This window comes from Mus musculus, chromosome 1 (genome assembly GCF_000001635.26).
Source record: "Mus musculus strain C57BL/6J chromosome 1, GRCm38.p6 C57BL/6J".
In the NCBI taxonomy this organism is placed as follows: Eukaryota; Metazoa; Chordata; class Mammalia; order Rodentia; family Muridae; genus Mus; species Mus musculus.
The window spans coordinates 181895104-181912309 of record NC_000067.6 but is presented as its reverse complement, the minus strand read 5'-3'; the positions used below and the strand labels follow the sequence as shown (position 1 = coordinate 181912309).

The following is a 17206-nucleotide window of genomic DNA, read 5'->3' as shown; positions in this document are numbered from 1 at the left end:
ACACACACCACAGACCAGGAAAGGCAGGTTGGAGGTGAGGCTCAGTTGGGAGCACCCTTACCTAACATGCAGAAAGCCCTGAGTTAATGTCCAGCTCTGCATGGACTGGGCGTGGTGTCGGGTGCCTGCAGTCCCAGCACTGAGGTGCAGGGGTTGGGGTTGAGACGGGAGAAGGTCAAGCTCATCCTAACTACAGCCTGGCTTGCGGGAAAGGAGGAAAGGATGACGCCTGAGTTCTCTGTAGCAAGAACATTGTGGTAAAAGGGCTTTAAGATGAGTGATCGATCACCTTGGAATGTTCTGTGGTTTTCAGTAAAAATCTACTGGTTTTATTCATGATGGGAGAAAATGTTCTTTACATGCCTGTGAATAGTCAGTCTGTTGCTTTGAAATTCATCAAATTGCAGTGTCTTTGCTTGTGCTTTGATCCCTGGTAAGTAGATCGCTGCAGCCTACAGAAGTGGCCATTGTGTCTTCATGTAAACCAGTTTGAGAATACCCTTTTAAATTTGGTAAAATAGATATCTTAAGGATAATTAACACCTTTTGTTTTTGTTTTGCTTGCTATGTAACTATAAATTGGTAGCATCGTGGGAATTATTTTTTCAAGGTCTGCTGTATACCCTTTAAATGGTTTTTCCCCTTCATAGACGGGATTCTCCAAGGAGAAATCAGATTGTTTTTGACAACAGGGCCTATGATTCATTACACAGGTATCATCCTGCTGCTGTGACTTTGTGGTTTCAGACCTTTCAGTAACATGTCCAGGGGAGGGCTGAGCTTTTTCTACCTGGATTGGTAATCACCACAAGGGAGACACTTAGGAGGACTGAGGTTTCTTCTGTTTTAGCTGTAGTTTGACACTTAAAGTAGAACGCTGCTATCGTTCAATAGTTGGATTCATATTTGCTGGAATGAAGAGGAAAATCATCCTACATTGTCTAGTTGGGGCTTTAGAGTTTGCCTTTAAGGCTGTTCTCATCATAATTATGTGACAAGGCTTTTTTAAAATGGAATTGAAAGTCCTGTGCTGGTTTTGCTAGAACACAGGATAGAATTTGTAGCCATAGGCAAAGCTGCTTGTTTCCTTAATGTAGTGAAATGAGTGTCTTTAACAGTTTGGTATCTGACATCCTGAGCACATTGTTTCTAGATCAACTCAGACCTCGGGATGTTAAACATACAGGTATGGGAGTGGAGCTTAGTGGTCAGTCAGGTCCTCAGCACACGTATGGCTTAGGTTCAGTCATTATTAGCATTGCCCCTGACACCTCTAAAGGGCTGGTGGCCAGTATCAGTCATCTGCTTCTTTCTTAATTGGAAAAAGGCAACTTTTTAAAAGTCTGCAGATGCTTTTCAGCTATTTGCAGAATTAATTTGAAAGAATAGAAAGTTTAAAAATTGTGGTATCAATATGCTCTCTTAAAGCTAAAAACAAAAAATGTGTAGCCAGGTGGTGCATGCCTTTAATCCCAGCACTCAGGAGGCAGAGAGACAGGTGGATCTTGTTGAGTCTGAGGCCAGCCTAGTCTACAGAATGAGTTCCAGGACAGCAAGAAACCCTGTATTGAAAAACCAAGGCGGGGGAGGGAGGAAGAAAGGAAAAAAGAAAAAAAAAAAAACACATGTATTTAAACATCTAATAAACTCGGGTTTTATTCTCAGTTAAAATGAAAGCCCATAAGGTAAAAGTAACATAAAGAGGGGCGTGGTAGTGTGTGCCTGTAATCTCCACCCTCAGATTTCCACTGAAGCAGGGTTATGAAGTAAGGGTCGCCAGGACTACATAGTGAGACCTTGTCTCTGATAAATGATTGAACACATAAACCACTAAAATATGTGTAATTTATTAGAAATATATTAATGTATTCCAGGCACAGTGGCGTATTCTGTAATCCTAGTGTTGTGGAGTCAGAACAGAACCAGGATCTCTGTGGGTTGAGGCCAGCCTGATGTACGTAGAGAGTCTCAAGGCATCCAGTAGTTCTGTAATTGGACTCTAATCAAATTCTTATTTGCTAAAATTTCTTTTATGCCACTGGCAACCAAAATATTTGCCAGACTTATTTTGCTGACCAGTTAATTTTCCATAAATGTCCAGCCTTTTTATTTGTCTAATTGTTCTGAACAAAAGGTTTATTAGGAAAATCTCTGGAACATAGAGAGAAAAAATAGTACCTTACAACAAAATCTTCTAAGTCATGTGACTGCCACACACACCTGGTGCCAGGATAGTGTTCCTTTTTAAGAAAAGAAAAAAGAAAAAAAAGTGGTGATTGCTTCTTTCCTTCAGTATGAAAAGTTCCCCCCTGAGTCAGTTCTCATGGTGCTGGTGCTGGTGCTGGTGGTGGATTGCATGGTAGCATGAATTAATTTTTTTAAAAATTGCATGTTTGCACAATTGTTTATTAACATTTTAAATTGTTTAATAAATACAAGTATGTTTATACCCAGTAGCATATTTCTTCATTAAGTAGCAGATTGTACGTGTTAGTTTGAATGTCAGAAATACTCGTTCTATATCTTAAGGAAGAAAATCACTACTTGACCTCAAATGGGAAAAATAAAAGCAGATTATTAATAATTTAATTCTGGAAAGCAGAAATAATTAACAAGTATAAAATGCAGTGAGCCAACCCTCAAAAATATTTACTGCACCTGACTATACACAGTACACTGGGTCTTGAATCATAAATGACTGCAATTAAGTAGGCACCTCAACACAGAAAGGTGTGGCCTCATGGGAGGGGGCAGGTTCTTTATATAAACAGAGTTTCTGTATAAGCAGGTACCCAATACGTTGAAATTGGTTATTCTTGTTTCATAATAAGCTTTTTAAGCAGTAAAATGGTTTGATATTAAAGCAAATTAACATAAGTATTTCATCTTCATGAACAATGCCTTTGGGTTTGGAGTATTATATCTTATGTGAATTATAAAATACAGCTTTATAGCAAGTTACGCATGTTGGGTCTTGATTCAGATACATGTCTAGCATTGGTGCTCTGCAGAATTGAAATACCTGATTGAGCAGTGGTTTATAGAGCGGTTACTGCTCTAAACCAGAAAACGGAGACCTGAGCGACCGAAGCGCCAGGTCTCCTCCTGAGGCTTTCCATCCATTTTCAGGATTGGAGAGGGAGCCATGATTGATTTTGGTGTTGGAACTTATCAAATATGCCTAATCCCTTAATTTACTTTGTAAAAATTTTAATAAAAGCTAATTTTTTAAAAGTAATTGACAGCTTCTGTCCTAAAATTTCCCAATTTTTTTTCTTGTTTTTATTCATTCCATTTTCTTCCTCTTCAAAGCAGAGTGCGTTTATGAACCTGCAGGAAGTTAGGGTAAACTGGACACGAGGGTGCTTCTAACCCAATAGTCAGGTTCTAGCTTTTGTCTAAATACTGAAAATGGAAGCAAACCGACTAGAAACTGACCTTAGGAAATTATTTCTTCCTACAAACTGAGGCTCAGAACTTACAAACTGGTCTTTGTTAAATATTTAAGGCAGTAGAGCTTTCCCTTTGTTGATTTGCCTGATATTTAATGCCTAATATAGTTTTTCAAAAGCACCAAACATGGCTGTGTTGTATGGGCCTTGAGGGTTTCGACTGGTTGCTTTGTTGTGTCCTTGGCCAGCATGCCGTGTGTTCTCTGGTACCAGGGAGTGCTGTCTTCTACTTTCTCCATAAAGGAGTTTCACTGTATTGTCTCCTTTTTCTTTTAATATAGATGATTAAATTGATAAAGTAAAAAACATTTTCTGCTGCCCCTTCTAATCAGTCCTGAAATTTTGACAATTAACTTTTTAGCAAAATGTGTTTAAGAAATGAATTTAAATCTGGCTTTGGGATGGCAAATTTATAGTTACTTACAAACTCATTATATATTGTAAATATAATTTATCTGTCCTGGAAATTTCTTTTGTACAGACCCAAATCCACACCTTCATCACAGCCAAGTGCCAATGGAGTCCAGACAGAAGGCCTTGACTATGACAGGCTGAAGCAGGTGGGTTCTCAGTGGAGCTTTCTGTAAGCCTGATTGTTACGCGGGCGTGGGAAACCTTACCCTTTAACCCCACACGGGTCCTGGAGTGTGCTGAAAGCTTACACAAGCACAGATACTTTAGACTATTTAGGCTGTGGCCACAGTCGTCCCATATCGTACAGCTCAGTTCCTTTCTGGTTCATTGAGCTCCCTTTAAATTCCAGCAGCAGGGCAAAGAATAGCTTAAATGTAAGGACAGGGCTGGCAGTTCTACCTTCTAGAAAGCGTGGGCTTCTACCTTTCGGTGGCATGTTGGCAACAGTACACCCGACAAACCTGAACAAAAGTGATACTGGCAAGAATGTAAGGAAACGAACGGCCACCCTCACACACGTATGATTTCTAAGAAGCTGCTTGCAAAGCAAAGCTTTAACTTCTGACCAGTGATTGTATTTAAAGTGATTTATAAAAATAGATTGGAGCAAAAGTAAAGAAATTTTAACAGATTGGTAGTCATTGGCCTTACTCGGACATGAAAAGCTTTTTCTGTAATGAATTTTAAAAGAGAATATAAATTCTTCCTGAAGTGAACAGCATAGCACTCACATAACTTAAAGAGTAAATCTTCCATAGGTAGCTCTTGTTTTTTCACCAGTCATTGTCCTTTTAAATTTAAGTCTACAATTGAATCTACAATTTTTGATGGGAGACAGAGCATCATTCTCACACACACACACACACACACACACACACGAATAGTCTCATAAAAAATGAACAGGTGAGGCTGGAGAGGTGGCTGCTTAGTAGTGAAGAGCACCCACTGCTAAGGCAGAGGACCCACTTCCCAACGCCCGCATTGTCTCACAGCCATCCAGCTTCAGAGGATCTGACACCCTCTTTTGGTTTGTTAAGGCACCAAGCACGCTTGTGATGCACATACGTTAAAGATATGCTCAATGATCTGACATTTTAATGAATTGTTTCATTTAGTGAATTATTTCTGCTCTCAGAGACCAGAACGGGAGGTCTCCCTAGAACTAAGTTCAGAGGATTGTGGGTAGCTATTTGGAACCAAACCTGGGTCCTCTATAAGAATCAGCCTCCACACTAGTTTTAAATGTTAAGTCTGAAATCTGGTGCATGGTTAACACTCACAGTCCATCTCATTTCAGACTAACTTCATTGTAAGAGCTCAGCAGCTGTGTGTGGCAGGTGCCTGCTCTGTTAGGTACTTGAAGTAGGGCTTGGTAACTGTGGTGCTAAGAAATTGCCATACTTCAAATGAGGTGACAAATTTGCCAAGAGCTAATTATCCAGTGACCTCTTCCTTGAAACTTTTGTATGTATCACATCTCAGGAAGCTGCCAGAGGGTTGGCCATCACAGCCATCTGAGTTATACTTCTCTGAATGACAGGACTGACTTTTGATGTTCTAGTCTTTCTATCCCATATCTTACTGGGCCAGAGTAAGCAAAGATGGGTCAGGAGGAAATAATGTAAACAGAGTTTACCCAGGCCAATTCTGTCCTAAGAAGTAGAATTGGAACTGCGGAATCAAGTGTCAGGGTAGCTGAGCATAAGGACTGAGCTTGACCTGGGAGCCCAGCAAGCCAGGCATGTTGGTGCATGGTGTCCTTGGCCTGCTGGCCAGCTAGCCTGGTCTACTAGATGACTTCCACCAGTAAGAGATTGCCTTACCAAAGGGGGTTGGGGCCCTGCACTTGTAAAATAATACCCAAGACTCCTCTGGGTACGTACACATACAAGTATGTTGTGATACATTCTCTAACTTACCTGAACAAGAAACCTCTTAGACATCCCTTCATTTTTGTTGGTTTTGCTTTGTTCCCTGGTGTTTTCTCTTGATACCTCAGGACATTTTAGATGAGATGAGAAAAGAGCTGGCAAAGCTGAAGGAGGAGCTTATTGACGGTGAGTACCTGGCGCATGCACGTCCCTGTAGACAGCTGTGAGACTGACTTCACACTCGGGGGGGGGGGGGGGGGGGGGAGGGTTGCTAGCCTTTGCTCAGGTTGTTGGAAAGCTGCTGTATTTTTATCATTGGAGTTATTTGTAAAAATGAAAATAAACAGATTTCTAAGTGTCAAGTGTAGAATTTGGTGTAATAATACCAATCAGGCAGATTTTTCTCTCCACTCGTCCATTTCCATTGAACTGCCCTTGTTTTTGAGCCCACAGAACCAGTGTTCCTGTCTTAAATCTACAAGGGAGGGAGTAAGTGGACATAGTCGTGTGTGATTAGTATCTTTATAAATTAAACATCTGTGCAGTGAAGATGTAGATCCTGTATCTTTGTATGAAACAGTTAGAACAGAACCTTGAAAGTTGTTCAGGAGCGACCCGTTCCTCTGTATCTCCTCTGGTGGATTGACTCTGGAAACCGTTTCTTCCCTGTTGTAGCAATCAGGCAGGAGCTGAGCAAGTCGAACACTGCATAAAGAAGCAAACTACGGAGGGGCAGGACTTGAATCTGGAGAAAACAAAAATTCCTACAAACAACTCTTAACCCCCAAACTTTTAAGCTGTAAGAAGAAAATGGATACACAGTCAGGAGGGAAGCCGTCAACCTCTGAAAGCCTCAGACAGTGACTCTGGCGATCAGCTGTCCCCTCAGTGTGCTGCTTTATTCTGTCTGACCTTTACCACAGGATGGAGAATGATATTGGAGTTCCCTTAGCAGTACTAAACCCGTCAGGCAAGATCACCGTGCATTGAAATATTTTCATGTCTAGATGAGTCTGCACGTTTTCCATAATCCATTGCTAAAATAAAGACGAGAAAGGCTTCAGAGATTTTTTTCCAGAGGGCGCTGATGAAGAATTTGATTTAGTAAGTTCTGCTGTTGCGTTGTAAATGTTTCTCTCAGGTTTGTCTTCCTATCATATTTGATATTCCGTGAACACTAAGATCATAAAGGATGGAACAAACGGAGTTGTATGTGCTTTCAGAGGGTGGTGTTTAATACGAAAGGTCCCAAAATGTTTAGTCCCACTTGAGGAATTTTAGAATGATAGGAAGTCTCTCGGGTTAGCCTTCATGCAATTTTGTAGTTTAAAACATAAAGTCCGTCCAGAAATTAAAGATTTAGATGCCTTCCTAAATTGTTACAATGCTTTACCAAATCTATGACTTCTACATAACCAACAGTGGTCAAATGGAAAACATTCTATTATAGATTTACTGTAGGTTTTCAACCTTTTTTAGACATATGCATGTGGACATTTTTATAATGTAATTACAATCACCACAAAGTTAGCTTTTTTAATTACAGACAATAATGCATGTCACACTAATATGTAGTGGCCTTTTCAGGGCCTAGTCCCAGGGAAAATATTTTGTAGAATATAGGGAAGTGGGAGGAAGGGAAGGAATAACTTTTTATTTAAAGTTAATTTCTGCACTATCTTTTTTTTCTCAATTATCTGCATGAATTATAATGAAAAATATTTTGTGACTTTAATCAGTAAACATGTTAACAAAACCAAGTACTTAATCTTTTACATCATGTCTTCAGCTATTTGTATTTTAACCAGCAATTTCAACGGTCTGAAACATGATTCTGAGCGTAACATGTGAGTCCGTCTCACTGTGGAACTCACGAGTTTGATCACTGAATTTGGCAGTTATTTTCACGCGGCCCCCACAGTGCTGCAGTGCTTGGGTTCACGCTCCTGACTCTGCGGCTGCTCCTTGACCTTTGCTGTGCTAAAATACAAGAAATATCAATAATGGCAGCAACCAGGGTCACATAAGTCACTAGGTAAGGGAGACCAATGAGGAGTTCTGCAGCTTTCTTTTAATAGAACTAAAGTGAGGCTTAAGTGGTAGGGAGTGTCTGCTGTTACACCCTGAGTGTGTGTGTGTGTGTGTGTGTGTGTGTGCGCGCGCGCGCGCGCACACACACACACACGCACACAGGTGAGAGAGAGAGAGAAAGTGATCGAGCTTAAGAGTGTGTGATAGATATTATGTTCCACCCCTTTATAATTGGCAAGATTAAAATAAGGGAGAAAATTTTATATGTTGTAATGTTAGCTTTTTGGAAAATCTAGGAAATCAAAAATTCTCCAGGCTGTCCATCATGATTTATGCTTGAGTTATTAATGTGCCATATTTGCTTTGGAATCTTTGGCTATCAAAACTTTTGCTAAAAAAATAGTAGATACAATCCACTTTGATTTGCTTTCTAGATTTCCTATGTCTCAGCTGTAAAGCAAAGCTTGATGAGAGTAGTTTTCTAAACCCTGCAGTTTGCAGCTAACCCCACTGCAGAGCCGTGTGAATGAGGGGTTTTGTTAAGAGTGTTTGTTTCTGTAGAAACTTCATCTTTAGATTAAAGTGTGAGGGATGAGCGGTCATAAGTCAATTCTGTGGCTTTCTCTACCCATCAGTCGTCGTCTCGCAGGAATAGTAAAGGCATTAAGGATGCGGCAAGCATGTACGCTGTTCTAAAAGAAGTATGCATCTCATTTACTGTTGAACGTTTGATTACGCAACTACTTTGATTGTGTACGTGTGTACATCCCTTACAGATCTGATCAAAAATCGCTTTTCATTTTGTTGCTAATGTTAAATAGTCTGTAGTACGTAGAGTACTGGGTCTAGATGGTCCAAAGTGAGACAAAAATGCTGAAGTCAAATGCTAAGTCCTAAACAAAGCTGGTTTATGCACTAAACGTTTTGTGCCTTGGTCTAATATTTAACACAATGTCTGTAAAAATGACAAAAAAAGAAAAAAAAAGAACCGACATTGGCTCATGCTGTATCTGTATCCTCCATGATAGTACGTCCTCCCACATGACTAAATGTGCTCCTACCTGGATGCTTCACTGTCACCCAGGACAGTCGTGTCGTCGCTAGAGATTTCAGTGACTACAATCGCAAGCTAAAGCTTGAGTTGTTTTCCCAAAACTGTTCCTTGGAACCATATTGTGACGGTGGGTCCTTGCTTCTGTGTGTTGACTGTCTTCAGCTGAGTCCAGTTTAGGGATCGTCTGTGATGACAGGAAGGCTCTGCTCTCCTCAACACTGTGATCTGACCTGCGACAACTCTACAATACACTCTGAATGGCTAGCACGTCCATAGCAAACAATCTGAATGTACAAACCTTAGCGTGGTGCTGAAATCTCTTGAGAATAGTAACCGTGATCTCAAAGTCTGTTCAAAACGTGTCAATCAGAACTGAAGATGAACCGCTGATGAATGTCCGGTCCTCATGCCGCAGGCGTGTTTCCTGTCTAGGTTTTCAGTTCTCTGCTGTTACCACCATAGCTGTTCCAGTTAACTCTCCTACACACTAACTTCATTTGTGCGATTGAAATAAAATTGCAGTATGTGCATGTTTCTTGTTTGTGACACTTAGATGGTCTTCTGCAATGATGTGTTAATTCCAAACCAAGTGATACTGGGTGTGAAATCAGCACCTTAGGAAGCCCAGGGTTTCACTGTTTACAGTTTAAACATCATGTCACTGTTCTTTAAAGATTTCATCCACGTCTGGCGTAGTGGAAAACACGAAGGGAATATGTAATGATCTTTCTACCTTTTGTTTTGCAGTAAGCGCTGTGTGCCTCTTCTGTCTTACATGCTCCCAGCACAGCTTGTAGTCAATGTGGTGAAAAGTGTTTTACTCCATTCTTTTGTCCTATAACACAGTCATATATATATTTCACTTCATTTACACGGTTCATTTTTTTTCTTTATGTAATTTGCATATTAAAGGATATTGCCAAGTAATTAACTTTAAATGTAGCAGTCTGTACCCTCTACAGTGATCTCTTTATGTTGGCTTTTTATATATACTTATATATATGTCTCAGCACCTTTATCTATTACAAAGTTCCATTTTCCAAACTTGTAATTTCCTCATTAGAAGTACAACTCTGTCTGTGTGTGTGTGTGTGTGTGTGTGTCTGTGTGTCTGTGTGTGTGTGTGTGTGTGTGTGTCTGTGTCTGTGTGTCTCTGTGTGTGTGTGTGTGTGTGTGTGTGTGTGTGTGTGTGTGTGTGTGTGTGTGTGTGTGTGTGTCTTTCCCCCTTTATCAGACCTCGGCATCTCTCCCAAGCTCCTCCGTCCTCTTTGTGCTTCCTGTTCCTGGCATTAATTTGCATTTGCAACCACCTTGTGTTGCTCACTGTTGTGAAGACAGCCAGCTGATTTTTCTTTTGGTTCCAACTTACACTCCTGCTTTATCTACAAATTAAAGTCACTTAAATTCGAAAATGAATTAAGTAGCAAGTCCTAAGCTTTTCCATTTGCTTAGCTAAAATTACTGTCTCTTAACTTTTGCCCATCTTTGCAGTGAGGCTGTGAAGAATTCATGTTTGTACGATTCAGGGCTTGCCAGGCAGGGCTGCAGGAACTGTTTGATTTCTTGTCGCCATGAGAATTACTTAAGCCCTTTACCACGGTCTTTAATCCTATGGGCGTATCTGTAATCCAGCATCCTGGAGACAGAAACAGGAGGATTGTGGATCTGATGTCAGGCTGGGATGCATAGAGAAACCGTGTCTAAAACAAATCAGTAAAATCCTATGGGTCGTAAGCATAAAAACGCGGAGCATAAAGGAACTCAAGATGAACATAAAAAGCAGAGTGTAGGGGGGTGTCTGTCCCTTTATCACACTAGAAAGCCCACTTCCAAAGGCAGAATAGTTTTCACTTCCAGACTCAACCTGTTCTGGTGACGGCATTTTTGTTTTTAATACAATTGGTATCTGATCATCTCCCCAGAGCTCTGTGACTCTTTGGTGAGAGGCATTTACTGTTTTATAAGTTCAGTTCCTTTTTTTTTTTTTTTTTAATCAAAACTTGTTGTATTTTAAAGAATCTGACTAAACAGTTATTCTGGTCAGTACTTCATGTGAAGATCCTGGAGAACATGTACGTACAGGAATCGCTTTCAGTTAAGCATACGCCTGTTTGAGAAACTAAAATCGTCAATCTCTCAAGAGAAGCCATTTATTTATGCCAAATATTCTTGGGGTTGAGGGCGGGGATATGATATAGTCTTTCTATTCCCAACATCAAAATAGGCTCTGCACTAAATCTTGTTCCCTTATGTTTACCTTGGTGGCTTTTTGAAGTACCAAGCTTCTTTCTAAAGCCTCTTTGTGGGTGAATGTGAGAATGAGCATGTAGAAACCAGTGTTCAACCTTGGCACCCACCTGCTTTGAGACAGGGTCACAAATTCAGCTAGACCTGCTGGCAGTGAGCCTCAGGAGATCCTGTCTGCTGCTTGCTGCTGGGTTGCCTAGCTTGTACCACCACGCCCAGCTGCTCTGTTTTACATGGATTCTGGAATCTTAACTGATGACCTTGTGCTTGCAAGGGAGGCAGACACTCTTCCAATTCAGCTAGCTTTCTAGCCCTGCCCCCCCCCTTTTTTTTTTCTTTATATCTTAATGCTGGAACAATGAAAGATTCAAAATTTAAACATTAAGATTGATTAGTTGATTAGAAAAGAAAGTAAAATGGTACAGTAAAATTACCATTTACAGACAGGGGCCTTCTATCGGTACAATATTAATGAATACCTCACATAAGGAAGATGGGGCTTTAGGATAAATTTGAAAATTGTTGAAGTATGAACTATGTTAATTTGTAAAGCAACCGTCACTGAAGGGTAGAAAGTGACTTGGTTACTGTGACTTGATGTTAAAAAGAATTTTCTACAATCATTGGTTCTATTTGTTGAAATTGTAAAGATAGGGATTGTGTGAGGAGGAGAGGGTTTGGGAAAGGGCGTTTCCCTTCGGTTATAGATGCTCTGTTGTAGAACTCCCTGAGCACCTGTAGGTTTCCAGTGCTTGCTCATTAACATAGAGAATAACTGAAAACTGAAGCTTTGGTTAAGTGCTTGAACCAGAGATCAGTCACCACACCCTACCTAGTTTGAAGCTTACTGGGTATTCCAATAAAGAGCTTTTAGAAGTTTTTGGTGTGGAACCCCAGGATTCCTGGATAAAGGAGGCCCAGATAAGAGCGGAGAGGGAGGAGTACTTGACTCTCTTGAGTTAGGAAACTCAAGAGCATGGTGAACTCATCACTAAATCCAGCCTTTTCTAAACAAAAATTAAACAGAGTTAAAAGAATTTCACATTCTAATAAAAGTTAGAAATGTCCATGCACTTCATTGAAGAGCTATTTGTAAGTGACAGTCTCCATTTAGCCCGTAAATATGTCTCAGCTGCCCCCTTCTGAGTCCAGAAAGATGTCCTTAGCAGTAGAAACAGACTCCTTCAAAAGAAAATTACATGTCTAATACAGGCAGTGAGTGATGTTGCCGATAGATAGGGTGTTAGCCGGCGCTGGGTGTCGCAAAGGAAATAAAACCCCAGGGAAAGAAGTGTGCATCGAGTCTGGCTCTGGGATTCATCCCTGTTGTGGTGGGAATACACAGTGTGTATGAGGTCCCTAGTATTGAAAAAATCAAAATGCAGCTTTAATCATGAAGTAAGTAACACAGGAACCTTTTTCAAGTTTGATACCTAAGGAAAAAAAAATGTTTGAAATTCAATATTCTCTAGTCAATTCTGTCTACCCAGCCTTCCTATAAAGTTTTGGTTTGTTTTTGTTTTGTTGTTTTTAAGATTTTAAACTTCTTTTAGTAGAGACATAGAAGATTGTCATTCCATGGCCAAGTTTCACCTAGGTGAGTTTTGGCATTTGATATTCTAACTTCTGGAATTTCTCTGAGTATTTTGATCCTCAGTTCTGAGGTCTGTCTGTTTGGGGGTGGGGCGGTTGTCTTTAAACCACAAGCCCTACATGATGCCAAAGCCACCAGGCCTCTCTTGTGTATCAGGAGTAGAACTAAGTTGGCTTAGCCCTTTGGGGACCAACCTTGTTGCGTAGTGTGTGGTACCAGCTTTGCGCTTTGCCTGGGAAAACTGTATCTCAGAAAGGTAATTAGGAAGGTCTCAATATTTAGGTGGTGGTGGTAGGGACAGGTTAAAGTCTAGATACAATTTCTGTTGACCACAAGGGCAGGGAGCAGTTTCAGGAGTTTGTCTACTTACTCTGGACACCTTGCTTCATTTGCTGACAGTGAACTTGGGCATCTGTGGTTCCTGTGAGACATCTCAGATGTGTATCTTGTCTCTGTGCTCCTGTTTAACTGTGGATGTGAGCCCTGAGGCACCCAGCCGTTGACTTGGGACTCTGCCAGATTACATGTGTGTAAGGTCCCTTCTACTTCTGGGATGTAGTTTGAGTTTCTTCATTCACATGTCCTCAAGCTGTGATCAGTCTGTTATTTCACCCAAGAAAACAGAATTCTTCTGTATGCATATGGGTGTTTTACCTCCATGTATATATCTGTGCACCACACATGTGCCTGCTGCCTTTGGAGGTCAAAGAAGGGCATCAGATCCCCTGGAACTGGAGTTCTAGACAGTAGTGAGCTACCCTTTGGATGCTGGAGCTTCTGAAAATACACACAAAGTGCTGTTAATGGCTGAGCCATTTCTCCAGCCCCCTTCTCTCTGACCTTAAAGAGTAGCTTTTGAATGTTTAGAATTACTAGATCGTGTTTGGTGAAATCTTTATATCCTATTTATGAGTGAAGTAAGAGCAAATGGCCATTCTGAGACCAGGCAGTGGCCATTGTTAGTCCCAGCTACGTCAGCTGTGTGCTTTGCTGAAGCACTGGGGCAGCTTGGTGGCTTCAGGACAAGCATGTGCCATCAGAAAGGCCAGTGTTCTCTGAGGTTCTTCTCTTCTTCCGTGGTAGGAAGCCTCCCCATGTACTCATGCCTCGAGCTGTTTCTAAGCTAGCTGACTGCTGCACTGCTGTGAGCAGTATCTTAACCCTCCTCTTTGCCAGGGGAGAATGCACCTCAGCTGTGTTACTGTGTACCGTGTCACTAGCAACTTGAAAAGGTGACAATACGAGTCTGTCTCTAGCCTTTTTATTATACAAAGTCCATTCATTCCTAGCTTCTTGTTTTTAAACTCCGACTTTACTGCAATTAATTGACAGTCCCCTCTGATACTGTTTAAGTGTTGTGATCTCTCGTTTGCTTTGTTTGTTTGTTTGTTTGTTTAAGGCAGGGTTTCTCTATGTAGCCCTGGCTGTCCTCGAACTCTTCTTGTAGACCAGAATAGCCTGGAACTGAGAGATCCACCCTCCTCTGACTCCTGAGCACTGGGACTGAAGGTGTGAGCCACTGCCTCCACCTGCCCCACTGCTTGCTTTTTCAGATAAGTGACTAGAAGATAAGTCTGGGCATCTTGTCTTCCTAGTGTATTTTACTCTGATTCTTTCCTGGTTTATGTATTGAGATTCATTTCTCATAGACAGAACTTGCTTTTTATTGTGTGTAGATTTGGAGGGAAGGATCAAGTTATTCCCGTAAATGTAAGCAAGCTATCTTGAGGCATCTGTAGTTGATACAAAATATTTTTATAATATATTAACAGGCATGGGGTACTTTTGAGGCAGCCTCTGTAATCTGTAGCCACCCACTTAATCTCCAGGGTCCCCCATTGGAAGATAAAAGGCCACTGTATCTGTAGTTTATCTAGAACAGAGCTTCAGGATTCCAGCTGGAAAGACTTGAGGGCCTAACCCCTGAGAGAGGTCCAGCCCCTCTGCCTGATGCAGGCCTCCTGCTGCCTTCATGCTTTCTGGAGGGCCTCTGGCAGTCAGAATGAGTAGGTCAGTGTGTGGCTTGAAAGCTGTTTCTAACATTGATTTTGTTTGTTTTTCTTTTGTTAGGGTTTTTTTTTTCCCTGTTTTGTTTGTTTTTAAGAGATTTTGGTTGGTTTTGGTTTTGGTGGGGTTTTGGTTCGTTTGTTTTTTGACAGGTTAGGAAGTCAGTGATGACCCTTACTGTTTCAAGAAGCAGATTAAATTCTTAAATACATTTTCCTTCTCAGACCTCAACTTGATAAACCAAAAAACATACACTAGGATAGCACAGTGTGTGGGATTGGAAGGGGCAGTCTCAGAGATGAGCTGGAGCACTGGAGCCCTCGGCGCAGGACACGCTGAACTTTCAGTCTCGTGTCCTCGTCCTTTGCTGTAGATACTAGCAATGTGCTCTTCCGTCCTTTAAACACGCCCACAGCTGGACTCCTTGGTAAAGGGTGGTGAAGATTTGCAGCCTGCCAACTGGGACTTTTATACCCTAGAGTCGGGAGTGGACTGAAGTCAGACTTTAGGAGTTAAGTAGATGCTCCTCCGGAATGGAGAGTTGTGTTGTAAATCATTTGCCAGCTGGAACTTTGTGTACCATATCTCGGTGAATCTTAGGGATTATAGGCCTTGCTAAAGTTCAGGAGAAAGGAAACTGGCCACAGCTTACTGTAAGGTTTTGCTCAATTGACTGAAATTATTTGAAAGTCTGTCTAGAACACGATTTCATCAAGTAACACCTTCGTCCAAGCTCGGCCCACGTTTGAGGAAGGGGAAGCGAGGGGGCGAGAGGGAAGGCGGGATGGGTGGCTGAGGATCAGGTAGCGCTGGAGCTTGGCACCAAAGTTTCTCATGATTGCATATGGAGGACCACTTGTGATCCACCCTCGGAAGACTCGCCAGAAAGTAGCAGTTCCTGCTACACACTACAGTGCCTTCCAACGACGTTCTGTGTGAACTGCATGCAGTTTCGTGTAACTCCAGAGTGTAACATGTATGTGCATGATCTGTCCAGAATGTGCAGAGCTGGGATTCAACAGAAAGGGCTGCGCCCTGCTGCTGCTGGGTCAGCAGGCTGCTGGGGTCGGACTTGTGACTTAGGCTTGCAGCCTTGGATCCTGGGGTTTGCACTGATATGGTTCTGTCATCCAATCAGATCTGTCTCCCTTTTAGCTCCTTTCCTACTTTGCAGCTTTGCTGATTTTAACTGCTTCATTCTTCTGCTTCTTGGTATCTTTCTTTTGAAATAAAAAGACACAATACCTAATTCAAAAGAGATTTGTATTCATTTTTCCAGTTCCTCTTCATTTACCTCATGTATGGCAACGATGAAGCCTGGTGCCCTGTTCGCATGATTGTGAGTGGCTCGCACTGCACTGCACTTGGCTTGCCCACTCGCCCACTCTTCTGTATTCCCGTCCAAGGAGGAGCAGGCAACCTCCTTCCATTTCCCAGGATGCTCCTCTGCCCCCTTTATCTAACAGTGTTGATGGAAACTCAGTGATACATTCAATTAGTGCAATGATGGGGCCTCAGTGGAAAGAAGGCCCCAGCCCCTTTTACTGAGAGACTCTAGTCCTCTGCTTAATTGCAAGCCTGATTTCTAAGTAGCAAAATGTGCTGGTCAGTTTTCTGTTGCTGAGACCAAAATCATTTTTTTTTAAAGATTTATTTAAGGGCTGGTGAGATGGCTCAATGGGTAAGAAGCTCTGACTGCTCTTCCGAAGGGCCTGAGTTCAAATCCCAGCAACCACATGATGGCTATCACGTAATGAGATCTAACGCCCTCTTCTGGTGTGTCTGAAGACAGCTACAGTGTACTTATTTATAGTAATAAATCTTTGGGCCTGAGGGAGTATGTGAGTACACCATAGCTGTCTTCAGACACACTGGAAGCATCAGATCCCATTACAGATGGCTGTGAACCACCACGTGGTTGCTGGAAATTGAACTCGGGACCTCTGGAAGAGCAGTCAGTGCTCTTAACCTCTGAGCCATCATCTCTCCAGCCCTGAGACCAAATTCTTAAGTCAACTTAAAAGGAAGAAAGGTTTATCTGGTTGCGGTTTCAGACCACGGTCATGAGACCCTCTTGCTTTGGTCTTGTGGTGCAGCAGTACACCATGGCAGAGGGAGGCCTGGTCGTGTCATGGTGGCTGGGCAGCAGTACAAGCAAAAGGAGGACAATTGCTAACACGTTTGAAGACACAGACTACAACCTATCTTTCACTGAATCCTGACTCCCAAAACTTCGGCCTGATACTTCCATAGGCCTGTAACCAAGCCCTGGAGCATACCACATCCAACTGGCACTGGAGGGCACCTCCTGCACAGCGAGGGGGACCAAGGTAATGAGCGGAAGGAAGGCAGTCTGGTGAGCGTGGGCAAGTGTACCAAGCCATGGAGCTGCTGCTTGTATTGTGAAGGGTTAGGGTCGTCAGAAATCACCCTAACATGGTTTCTGTGGTTGCAATGTGCTGAGGGGTAGCTGCCTGCTGCCGACAGCCCACGCTGTCCATCAGTACCACAGTTTTTGACACAGCTTCACTCACTA

General features: G+C 42.0%; 1 protein-coding gene across 19 annotated transcripts in view; it reads left to right on the top strand.

Moving 5' to 3' along the window:
- Positions 1-15926, top strand: part of Enah (ENAH actin regulator) — a 131173-nt gene extending 115247 nt beyond the window's left edge. For 9 of the 19 annotated variants that reach the window (XM_006496647.4, XM_006496644.4, XM_030247143.1 and 6 more), the window contains 4 exons: positions 651-713; positions 3934-4012; positions 5866-5923; positions 6413-9753. In XM_006496647.4, the coding sequence (XP_006496710.1) occupies positions 651-713; positions 3934-4012; positions 5866-5923; positions 6413-6450 (238 nt within the window). In that variant the 3' untranslated portion in view covers positions 6451-9753. Of the gene's footprint in view, positions 1-650; positions 714-3933; positions 4013-5865; positions 5924-6412 lie in introns of all 19 variants that reach the window. The other 10 variants (XM_006496643.4, XM_006496645.4, XM_006496652.4 and 7 more) reach the window with 3 other exon arrangements.
- The last annotated feature ends 1280 nt before the right edge of the window (positions 15927-17206 follow it).